Below are 12,672 nucleotides of genomic sequence, written 5' to 3'. Positions count from 1 at the left end.
GGAGGAGGATGACCAGTGGGGAATCCGCAATTAGTTGGTCCCCCAGCTAAGCCATGGTCTCCTTTAGCAACACAAATTCTGGCACTCACTCTCAGTAATTCTCTGAGGGCCTGCAATGGTCGAATTAAGAGTGACATCCCTTCAAAACCCACCTTTAATAAACCAGGGCAGGAGTCTCATTTGGACTACATCCTTGTTCAGACATCGGACTGGAACAAGGTCTCTGTAGTCCAAAGAACTGAAAGCGATCATAATGCGCTGATTCTTTCGCTGGCTTCGCCCAGCGGTCCCACGGGTGATCAGCCGGCAGAGGCATCTTCAGATCCTAAATTAATTAATTTTAACTAATGCTAGGCGCAGAGTGAGGTGGGCCAAGCTCCTGGACAATCCTGCACACATTTCCGAGCTTTATGCACGGATCCTCCCCATATTTGAACACGTCGGGGCTCTTATTAGTCAATCCTCACCAGAAAAATTGTTTCCTAAGTTGGCCACCCTCCATACGGAATTGGTGGATACCCTTGCGGAACTTTTAAATCCTATTGTGCGGAAAGGGCCCCAGAGGGGGCAAAGACCCTCTTGGTTCAACTCAGCTTGTAGGAAGGCAAAGGCCGACCTCCTCGCTGTATTGAAGCACCCTAGAGACATAGAGATAATTAAGACTAGGAGGGCGGAATTGAAGCAAGCTGTCCATCATGCAAAGGTGGAATGGGATTATTCCAATTGGGAAAATATGTTGGCCTCTCTTCAGACTAGAGATGCCCGCAAATTTTGGCAGATAGTGAGAACAGGGTCTGCCGAGCCGACTCAAGCTGTAGAGGCTAATATAGCGGCTACGGTGTGGGAGGACCACTTCTGCAGCCTCTATGAAGAGGTTAGCCCTGGCTTGCCCAAGCTCCAAGATGGGCTATCGTTTAAACACCTTCTATTCTCCGGCGGGTCAATCGTGCAATTTAAAACTTTGGAGGGCGTTGAGCCAATGCAGTTTTCATTGGGGGAGGTCCTCAATGTAATATCTAAACTCCCATCGGGTAAAGCCCCCGGGCTAGATAAAATCCCGGGAGATCTATTTAACCCTTTCGATGCTGATGACGAGCTCAGCTCGTCATCACCCACGGGTGTCGTGTGCTGATGACGAGCTGAGCTCGTCATGGTGCCACTAAAATGGCATTTTCCAGCACAGGGGGGGGGGGGAAACGCCCAGCAGCCATGTGGTTAAGCACCAACCTAGGGTCTGGGCCCCTTACCTGCTGGAAGTTTTTAATGCAATTCTAGGTGGAATGGCGGTCCCTAGTACTTGGCTGGGAGCAGAGATCGTATCTATCTTCAAGAAGGGCTCTCCTCTGCTCCCAGCCAATTACAGGCCAATCAGCCTCATTGATGTTTCACAAAAAATCTTTGCGAGGCTGATACTTGACCGCCTGCAGGAATGGATGACGGACCATTCAATCTTAAGCACGTTTCAGGCTGGGTTTAGGTCCAAGGTGTCAACTATGGACCAAATTTTTCGTCTGGCCCTTCTCTTTTGGAAGACGGTGCGGGTGGAGGGGGGTACGTTGTATACCGTCTTTGTTGATCTCCGCGCAGCCTTTGACTTGGTTCTGCGGAGTAAACTATGGGCGGTACTCGCGAAACTCAGCATCCCCGCCGTTCTTCTAGACATCATTGTTCGTCTACACACACACAATTATGCACAGGTTAGGTGCGGGAGGATGGGTAGCCTTTCAAAAAGATTTCCCGTTGGCAGAGGGGTAAGGCAGGGTTGTGTTCTTGCACCGACCCTGTTTTGCCTCTCTGTCAACGGGGTAATCGATCACCTAAACAATGTCCCCAAGACAGATGCACCTAGGCTCGGCGGCAGCAGGGTGCCCGCAATCATGTTTGCGGACGACACCCTGCTGCTGTCGAAATCCCCAATGGGGATTCAGCGTATTCTCGCGGGTTTCGAGGTATTTTGTGGAGAGCATGGTCTCGAAATAAATTCCATGAAGACCAAGTACATGATTTTTAATCCTCCCAAAAAAACACGCCCCAACCCCTCTATAGGCCTGAACAGGCTAGAAAGAGTCTTTACGTTCGAGTATCTGTGTGTACCCATGAATGGTAAATTGGAATGGGGCGATCATCAAGTTAAGTCCCAGCTCAGATTGGCTCAAATAGCAGGGGGAATAATTAGGCTAGCCAATTCTAATAAATCAACTGTTAAACCGCTAGCCCCCCGTTGGAGATTTATAGACTCCAGGCCAGAGGTGCGATTCTCTATGGCAGTGAACTTTGGGGAGTTGGTCATTGTAGAAAACAAGTTTCTTAGACAACCTTTAAAGTTACCGGCTAGCACCCCCCTTCTGCCCCTCAGGCTAGATCTGGGCCTGAAACCCTTGAACGAAGTAGTGGGTGTAAAGCCCCTAACCTTTTGGAGAAGACTATGGTCCACTCCTGAGTTAGCCAATTACAGGCAGGAACTGCAGGAAATTCTTGCTCTTCCTACTATAGAGAACATCCCTGGTTTAAATATCTAAAAACTGAGTTTGCCCGGCTGGGCCTTCCGACCCTGTGGAGTGATCCTGAAGTGGCCTGTCAGGGATTGTCTCGAAAACATCTAGTGGTAACTTATTATGCATGTAACCTTGCATCTCACACGCAGGGTAAATCCCCAGATTCTTTGGCTAACACTTTTCTTCGGGTGAAAGACTCCTATAAGTTTGAGTAAATTGATACATCATGGCTTTCCCTGTGAGGTGTCCACTCCTGGGCACCCCCAAGGTGGAGGCCAGGCATCCTTAGCGTTGTGGGGGCCATTGTGGAGACTAAGGGCCAGATGTAGGTGGCCGTTTGAGGCCATTTAGCGAGCGGTAACGGCCGATTTTGGCCGTTACCGATCGGTAAATGGGTGACAGGTATGTAGGGGGCATTATTTTAACGAATCGGTAAAATTACCGATTCGGTAATTTTACCGATTCGGTAAAATAAAAATTCGGTAAATTTACCGATTCTGAGGCACCGAGATGTAGGTGGGACTCTTCAGAGTCCCAGAGGCCTTACAGAATCGGTATTTTACCATCAAATCCAATTTGATGGGAAAATAACGATTCCGGTGTGCATGCACATGTGTGCATGCACACCTATGCCATGTGACAGGCAGACCTGCCACATGGCACCCAAGCCTGTTTTGGGGGTGCCAGAGGGTGTCAAAGTGACACCCCCTGCACCCTTGTGCAAATCGGTATTTACCGATTCGGTAAATACCGAATCGGTAATGCCCATTCATTCATATGGGCTTCAAAGCCCATAGGAATGAATGGGCATTACCGATTCGGTATTTACCGAATCGGTAAATACCGAATTCTTCCGAATCGGTATTCCAGCACATCTGGAATACCTACATATCCATCCCTTAGATTTACCGATTTTTAATTACAGAATCGGTAAAATCCGGTAATTAAAAATCGGTAAATCTATTTTACCTACATCTAGGCCTAAGCAAGCTATTGCCCAGATTTGCAGAGTGGGACTCCATGATTGGAATAGGCACCGAGGTGAGAATGATCTGGTCCGTGGAATTTTTGAGCCCAGACCCGCCGAGGCGGGGAATTGAACCCTGGTCCCGGGCTAGACCTCTGCAACAGGGTCTGCCGCTCTAACCATTGAGCCACACTTCTCCACTCAGTTCTTGATGATATTTTTCCGAATTTTTCCGAATCTGGCCAGGAAATTATATCTGCATTGGCGGTATGGGTATGGGCGGTATGGGACTCTCCCGCTAAGAGCATTTACTAGTAAATGGAACCAGCACTCCCTGGAAAACTGTCCGGGCTGCAATTGTAGGCTTGAAGATGAATTGCATCTAGTCTTCTTTTGCCCTGCCTACACTGCGGCCAGAAGGTTCTGGATAATTCCACTATGTAAATATCTAGGGTTTGCTAAATGCTCTGAGGCCTTTAGAATTCTTAAAACTGACCTCTCAAAAGTAACTGTTTTTGCAGTGGCCAAATTTCTCGAAGCAGCATGGCACAAGAGATTGCTTCTAATTCCTAGGGTACTTCATCCCTGATCTAGATAATGCATAGTTAGAGTATAAACTTCTGGTATCCGGTCATTTTATGAGATTTTAGCCATATTGTTAAATTGTCTCTATTTTTAATTTGTAATATCTTAGATTGTTTTAATCAGTCAGTACTGGTTTATTTGATTATTTATATAGTACAGGTGATGTGTATTGGGGCATTTTCTTTTTCTATTTGTGTGCTGTCACGCTATTGATGTAATATTGATGTAATACTGATGTCTGATTTTATTTTCTACTAATTTTATGCTTCTCTTTTATGGCAAATTGCCGAAATAAAGATTAATGAATGAATGAATGAATATTGTCCAAACAGATGCATCTGAGTTGGGGGTAGGGGCTGTGCTATCACAATTGAATGAGGAAGGTCAGGACCACCCAATAGCTTTCATTAGCAGAAGGCTGACCCCTAGAGAGAAACGTTGGTCAGCTATTGAGAGGGAGGCCTTTGCTGTGGTCTGGGCTCTGAAGAAGCTGAGGCCATACTTGTTTGCCAATCACTTCACTGTTCAGACTGACCATAAGCCCCTCTTATGGCTAAAACAGATGAAGGGTGAAAACTCCAAACTTTTGAGGTGGTCCATTTCCCTACAGGGGATGGACTGTACAGTGGAACACAGACCTGGGAGTAACCATGCCAATGCAGATGGACTCTCCAGGTATATCCACTTAGAACATGAAGACTCAACTGGTTAAGGTTAGTTTAATGTCCCTGCATTGGAGGGGGGGGGGGGGAAGTTGTGTAGGAGAGTGGGGTCTGCGTACTATAGTTACCTCCACTTTTTGCTGGTGTTTCACTGTTTTTCGACTCTAGTCTGGCTGAGGGGCATGCTAACCAGGACCCCAGCCTAGCTGCTTCCTCTCTAAAATGATTGCATGTACTTTAGGTACACTCCAGATTGGTAACTGGGTTACCCTTGTGAGTCCCTAGTATATGGCACCTTAGGTACTAAGGGCATAGGTACACCAGAGGCCTACCAGGGGCTGAAGCATGTATTATGCCACCCCTGTGAAACCTTCCAAAAATGGCACCACAGGTCTGCTACTGCAGCCTGGGGAAGGTGGTGCATGCACCCCTTACTAAGATATAGGTTCCCTATATCTACCTTTAAACATTGACAAATATAAACCTATAAGTCACTCCTATGTAAGGCCTTATCAATCCTGAAGGCAGAGTGCTTGGTTTAGTGTGAGAGGGTGCCCATGCATGAACAGGACCCCTCTGCAGCTTTCGGAATCTATTCTCTGAAGCTGTTCTGTGATGCAGCCAGATCATATACTCTTAAGTGCATTATAACCTCGCGGTAAATGCTTACTTTGGAATGGCTGAATGAAACGTGTTGTGTTTGGTGTCAAACACTTTGTAATCCAGTCCTGGCGGCGGGAGTAGAATTCCACCCTTCTAGAGGGAGAGACATGTATACACTAACCTAACCGGTAATAGTTTAAAAGAGTCCCAGCATCACAAAATGGATGCTGCAGCCAAAGACATGGGTATGACCTTCTGCTGCTGGATGAAACTCTGGCAGGGGAGGCCTAGACAATAGGTGTCTTGTCACAGGGAGGTGTAACCACCTCCCAGATAGGCTTTAGTGTATTGGGGATGGGTGGGTGCATTCATAAAATGCTATTCAGACAGTGCTGGGGGCACACTTGGTGTCCCTGTGCATATCCCAGTTCAAAACGGTTGCAGGGGCACTGAGCCCCTGCTCTGGCGCGAAACTGGACAAAGGGAAAGGGGTGTAGCCACCGCCCTCCCTGCATCCTCCCATAGGTGTGTCCCCAGAGTATGTCCAACCCCCTAACTTAGTATAAGTATGGACCCCAGTCCTTAGGACTTCAGATTACACCTGGACGAAACTCTGCAACATATATCCTGGAACTGCGAAATTCTACACGACTAGCAGACGGAAGAATCTCCCTTGGGGTCAAGGAGCGACTCCCCTGTTCAAGCAGGCATTTCAGAGACTCTTCTTTTCCTTGGGCTTTCCTGGTTGCTCCAGACTTGCCCTGACTCCCCTCCAAAAAGTGAGTACCTCAGACCTTGCTGGTCTGCACTGAAGCCAATCTCTTCTTTCTGCATGGGTTGCTGTTGCCAAGGCATGTTGGGTCCAATCTGGAAACTGACACTGCAGCACTCAACATCCTTTGTGGGACAGCTCGAATCCAGCTCCTGGTCGTCCTCGACGCCTCCTGGTCCTCATGGCTGAAGAGTCAAGCTTCTCCTCCTTCACCTGAAATCACCCGACATCGGTTGGCATCTTCTCATCACCTTCCTGGTCACTGGCAAGTGACCCAGACTCTGTCCCCTCTGCTTTCAGGTTCTTCACATCTCCGATCCACCCTTGGATCCACTCAGACACTTTGTACTTGGTCACCTGCAGCATTTTTCAGCAGCTCGCCATTGAAATCAACGACGAAACCCGACACAAAAAGACACCTATGCACCCGGCTTCCTTGGGTGAGGTAAATCGAGTACTCCGGTGCTCCCGTGAGTGTTGACTCTAGAACCTCCTAGTTCTAAAGGGGTTTGCTCCAAGTCCTCTTCTAAGTGTCCTTTACCTTTAAATTTCCAACCGCGACTTTCCCCATAGAAGTTAATGGTGATTCGCGGCAGTGTTTAGAGACTGCACTCGTCCCCCGTGGGTCCCCTGTGTCACTACCTTGGGTGGTTCCTGGTGGCCTCAGCGATTCTAAAGGCTCTAGGCCTTGTATCTATGTCAGTCGTGGTTCTTATACCACTTTCTTAATATATGGTTTGGTATGCCCCTAGGGCTCAACGAATATTGTGCTAATTTACTGTGTGCTAAATAAGTTTACTGAATCTACTTTTGCCTCTAGCCTCATAAAGAGACTAGAGGGATGTGTTTAGAATAAATACATATATTTTATATATATACCTGGTGTGGTTCTCCTTTCATTTGGCCATTCTTTAGATTATAGACTGGTAAAACAAGCTGCCTTACATTCCTTCAAGACTTAGCCTGAAGGCTGCTCTCCACAGCTCCCACTAGGATAGCTTTCTATATAGGTTGTCTTTAAACCTACTATCAATAAGGGTCATTTGGACTGGTGCAAGGTGCCCACTAGAATAGTGGACAGCATATGCCAGGCCAACTTCTCACAGCAAGTGTCATGGTTTGGTCCAGAAAGGGTATCACAGATGCATCAGTGCTGACAGTGGGGGCATGTTCAGAGGTCAGGGGCAGAGATGAGGTGAAGGTGTTAGTATCGAGTCAGTGTATTTCAGTGGTCGCTGCTCTAGAGGTGTGATGAGGGCTCAGGTTATTATGACGAAAAATGCCGGTTGAAGCAAGCTACAAGGCTAATGGTAAATGAATGCTGTTGGGTAATCTGATGGAGGTGGATAGGGAGGAGGGGAAAGGGGTGGAGCAATACAAGTAGTGGGGTTAGGAGAGGGTAGAGAACGAGGTACCCGTGGGATGACTAAAGGTCTAGGATGAGCTTGGGTCAGGGAGGAAACCTACTTTATCACAGAGAGTTTGAGAGGAAAATTTCATCAAGTAATTCTAGGCTGCGTTCAGATGCTTGGATGAGTATAATCCAATTATTATAAATGTAGACGGTTGCCTCTGCTCGGAAAACAATAGAGGGAGTTACAGAGAGTCTGAGACTGTGGGGGGCTTTAGTGGATGCAGTAATCCGGAGCAGATAGCAAAGGGCTTTCCTTCATTGAGCTGGTCTTTTAGTGTAAAAGATAAGGTCACTTATGGTAGCTCCTTTATTTGTGCAGACATAGAGGTTGGAAATAAGAGTTTCTGGGTGAAATTTGAGAAGCCTGTGTTTGAAGTTCTTTAAAACGCTTTTAGGTAGTTTAGGGGAGGTATATGATAGTGTAGGAATTACAGCCGTCTGGAACCAGTTTGGAGATTAGTGATCTTCGAGAAAGGGAATCCGTGGCTAAGGACACAAAATTTCCAGAGTGGAAAGAGGGGAGGGACCGGAGTACTACATGCTCACGTGGGGGGAAGCCGAGGGGAGTTGAGGAGAAGGGGGTATGGTCAGAAGAAGGAAGGAAGGGATGGAGCAAATCATGGGGTGGCTGGCGGAGAGTTCCATGTCACTGTTCTACAAAGACAGCCCATTAAACAGCAGCATAATGACAGAAGATGTCAAGACTGAAGAAGATACTCTTTCTGTTTTGGGCTTCCCAACGTTATAGGCATGCGATTTCTAGTTGGAAATCAGCAAATCCTGAAGAGAGTGCCCAGCTGCGAATATAAAAAAGGGAAGTTGAAATACATTAGGTCAAACTAGATTTTGCAATTAGGAAGATAGAATCCTGATTAGAGGGATAGGGGGGATGAGGTGAATAGTGGCCTAGGATGAACCTGGAAATTCTATAGACCAAGCCAATCTGGAAATCTCAGCAGAATTAGTAAACAACATCATTCTAAGATGGCTGCCACCTTGGAAATATTTATAAGCTATAGAACATGATAGTCCTTCTTACATGTCCATAAGAAGGACATGCTAAGTCCTATGTCAATATCTAGATTTCTAGAGGCAGCGCCATTTTAGATTGGGCAGGAACGTTATATGGGGAGAGGGTCGATACATGATGCAGGGCCTACAAGGGCCAGATAGAGCCCCTTTATGCCACATGGGTCCCAAACACAATCAGCGCACAAAAAGGCCCCCTTAATCAGGCCTCGAGAAAACAGCGAGGGGAATCCTCCTGAAAAAAAGTTAGTAGTGAATGAAACCAGTCACCCCCATGAGCAATAAGATGTGATGTATGGCACAACATCCTGGTGTCCACCTTGCTGTCTTGAGTCTTCCTGATCCATCGCTTACTCCAAGAGCTGTTCTTGTTTTAACAAAACCTTGACCATATGTATCTACCCAAAGCTATAACTAGTATATGACTGCTATGCGAGCACACTTTTTTTTGCTAAGTTACTCTATGAACACCTTTGCTGAAATAAATAAGATTGTGGCATGTTCAAAGGAATTTTTATGTAAATTTCTCTGTATGATTAAATAGGTCTTAAATATGTCTTCATTAGTTTCGTAATAAATATGATGCTTTTACAATCAATTAAAAATTGTATATCCACATTCCAGTATTTTCCATTTAAGTAATTTAAATTTCTTTACATCCGACAGAAAGCAATCCTTGATTACACAAAATGCTTAAGAATAATGAAGATAATACTGTAAATCTGCAAAAGCAAAGTCCGAAATATTGAGTTCCAGTATTCAGCAAAACATAAGTGCAGACAGAGGCAGCCGAACCTGAACATAAAACTGACAGATCCTGGAAGTACCGTCCAGGGCAATTCAGTGGTTCTACGAGTCTCAGCGGTGCACCTCCGTGCCTCAAGATGAAGAAATGACCTGTAGAAAATTAAGGCAACACTGATCAACCACTTCTTGTGTAAACATGTCCAATACCAGCTCTGATCATGAGGTGGTTACAGCAGTGCTCTGCTTCCTAAAGTGATATCAGACCACCATTCAGTGCTGGAGGTGTATTGTAAACTCTTTCAAGCCATTCCATAGCAACCAGCGAAAAGCACAGTTAACTGAAAGTTAAAAGAAATGGGGCTTCTGCTATATAAAACACAGAGTACTGTCCCAGTGTCCACCGACCAGAAGGACGATAGATCTTTACTCGCAACCTTGCAGAGTCATTATCCTTTCTAAAGACACATTCGACCACAAAGAAGCCTTACACGTGTTATGAGTGTGGCGAGTATTTGGTGACCTTTGCACTTTAAAGTTTATTCAGAAAGCAAACAAGCAAAATACCACACACATACATGGAGTGTGAAAATAACACAAGTGCTTTATCGGTCATGTTGGCCCTTCAGAGAGCACAGTCAAGAGATGTAGAAAAATGCATACCCGACTCAGGGACACTGACCAAGAAGGAAAAAACATATACTTGCAGTGGATGTGGAAGTAGTTTTATTTCCTCTTCAGGATTAATGTATCATCAAAAAACACACTCAGGGGAAAAACCATATCATTGCAGTGAAAGTGAAAGTAGTTTTAGGAAATCTGCAACATTAAGGAATCATCAGCGAACACACACAGGGGAAAAACCATTTAAGTGCAGTGAATGTGTTAAGAGCTTTAGTCGATTAACAGATTTAAAATACCATCAGAGAAATCACACAGGGGAAAAACCATACAAGTGCAGTGAATGTGTGAAGAGCTTTTGTCAATCATCACACCTAAAACAGCTTCAGAAAACACGCACCGGGGAAAAACCATACCATTGCAGTGAATGTGGAAGTAGCTTTAGTGAATCTTCAACATTAAGGAATCATCAGCGAACACACACAGGGGAAAAACCATTTAAGTGCAGTGAATGTGTGAAGATCTTTAGTCGATTAACAGGCTTAAAATACCATCAGCGAATTCACACAGGGGAAAAACCATACAAGTGCAGTGAATGTATGAAGAGCTTTATTCGATCATCACACCTAAAACTCCATCAGAGAACACACACTGGAGAAAAACCATATCATTGCAGTGAATGTCTCAAGAGCTTTAGTCAATTATCAGTTCTAAAAATTCATCAGAGAACACACACTGGGGAAAAACCATATCATTGCAGTGAAAGTGAAAGTAGTTTTAGGAATTCTACAACATTAAGGTATCATCAGCGAACACACACAGGGGAAAAACCATTTAAGTGCAGTGAATGTGTGAAGAGCTTTAGTCGATTAGCAGGCTTAAAATACCATCAGAGAAATCACACAGGGGAAAAACCATACAAGTGCAGTGAATGTGTGAAGAACTTTTGTCAATCATCACACCTAAAACAGCATCAGAAAACACACACCGGGGAAAAACCATACCACTGCAGTGAATGTGGAAGTAGTTTTACGAGATCAGCTAACCTCAGATGTCATCAGCGAACACACACAGGGGAAAAGCCATTCAAGTGCAGTAAATGTGGGAAGAGCTTTAGTCAATCTGCACACCTAAAACAACATAATCGAACACACACTGGCGAAAAACCATATCATTGCAGCGAATGTGGAAGTAGTTTTAGTTCCGCTTCAGGATTTATGTATCATCAGAAAACACACACCGGGGAAAAACCATACCACTGCAGTGAATGTGGAAGTAGCTTTAGTAACTCATCAACATTAATGTTTCATCAACGAACACACACTGGCGAAAAACCATACCATTGCAGTGAATGTGGAAGTAGTTTTAGTTCCGCTTCAGGATTTATGTATCATCAGAAAACACACACCGGGGAAAAACCATACCATTGCAGTGAATGTGGAAGTAGTTTTAGTTCCGCTTCAGGATTTATGTATCATCAGAAAACACACACCGGGGAAAAACCATACCATTGCAGTGAATGTGGAAGTAGTTTTAGTTCCGCTTCAGGATTTATGTATCATCAGCGAACACACACTGGAGAAAAACCATACCATTGCAGTGAATGTGGGAGCAGTTTTACGGATTCATCTAACCTCAGACGTCATCAGCGAACACACACAGGGGAAAAGCCATTAAAGTGCAGTAAATGTGGGAAGAGCTTTAGTCAATCTGCAGAGCTAAAAAAACATTATCGAACACACACTGGCGAAAAACCATATCATTGCAGTGAATGTCTGAAGAACTTTAGTCAATTATCACACCTAAAAAAGCACCAGCGAACACACACAGGGAAAAACTATATTATTGCAGTGAACGTCTAAAGAGCTTTTGCACATTATCGTACCTAAAGCGGCATCAGACACACAAAAGAAAAGCCATTCCAGTGCAGTGAATGTGTGAAGAGCTTCAGTCAGTCTTCAAACCTACAAAGACATCAGTGAGCACACCACTATCACTGATCCCACATAGAAATAAGCATAGAGCTGAGTGAATGTGGTAATAATATAATTACATCATTCATAATACTGACCCATCCATTGGTGTGCATTGAACCAAAAAAAGTGCAGTTATTGTGAGATGAAGGAATTATAGAAACTGATAAAATTACAAGAATGCGGGACATTCAAATACCAGCTGATACAAAGCAGAGGATAGAAGACTGAACTAGTAGGAAAGAAGAAAAACACATATATTTGAAAATTATAAAAGTGTCTATTGTCTGCTATTGTTTATTTCCCTACAGCTAGGAAAAACATGAAATATCAGGAAAACCATTGGGAGACTAGCACAAAGTGGACTAAAAGTAAAGAAACATTGTTGGTTTTTATTCTGTGAGAGAGTTATAACAAAAGAAATCCAAGCACACCTGACCATGCTCCCTGTAAAATCAACTCCATGAACAATGCTTGGACTAACAAGGGTATTTTCAGCTAATTCTGGAGATTAGTGATAAAACACATAAACCCAACACACTCAAAACAATTTAACAAGCACAAACTGAAGATTCTTCAGAGCTGGCTGTGGTTTTTGTCATTTTATGCATCATTAATGGTTCTGTGACAGTGGCCAGAGAACTGTGTAGAAAAGAAGAAGTGAAAGCAGGAGAATGTGAGCTGCAGCTCTCCGGGTTAACCCTCGCAGTGCATGACATTTACCTCTGAAGCAGGAGAATGTGAGCTGCAGCTCTCTGGGTTAACCCTCGCAGTGCATAACATTTACCTCTGAAGCAGGAGAATGTG

The 12,672-nt window shown here is 44.6% G+C and overlaps 2 protein-coding genes across 3 annotated transcripts in view; both read left to right on the top strand.

The window, feature by feature from the left end:
• LOC144807604 (uncharacterized) overlaps positions 1-12,672 on the top strand; it is a 272,324-nt gene that overhangs the window by 208,070 nt on the left and 51,582 nt on the right. The window contains exon 4 of one of the 2 annotated variants that reach the window (XR_013606355.1): positions 9,194-9,905. The exons of the other annotated variant lie outside the window; for it this stretch is intronic. The gene's annotated coding sequence lies outside the window, so the exon portion shown is untranslated. Of the gene's footprint in view, positions 1-9,193; positions 9,906-12,672 lie in introns of those variants that run through there. 2 annotated transcript variants of the gene reach the window in all.
• On the top strand, positions 9,913-12,636 carry LOC144807612 (uncharacterized; the record flags this gene model as incomplete). The annotated part of the gene is made up of 1 exon (XM_078673244.1): positions 9,913-12,636. A coding segment is annotated over one exon (1,842 nt), but the record flags the coding sequence as incomplete, so codon positions are not given.

Source organism: Lissotriton helveticus, unplaced genomic scaffold, assembly GCF_964261635.1.
Source record: "Lissotriton helveticus unplaced genomic scaffold, aLisHel1.1 SCAFFOLD_404, whole genome shotgun sequence".
Classification (NCBI taxonomy): domain Eukaryota; kingdom Metazoa; phylum Chordata; class Amphibia; order Caudata; family Salamandridae; genus Lissotriton; species Lissotriton helveticus.
Note: the sequence above shows the minus strand (reverse complement) of the source record. Positions and strands in the feature narration are given on the sequence as shown.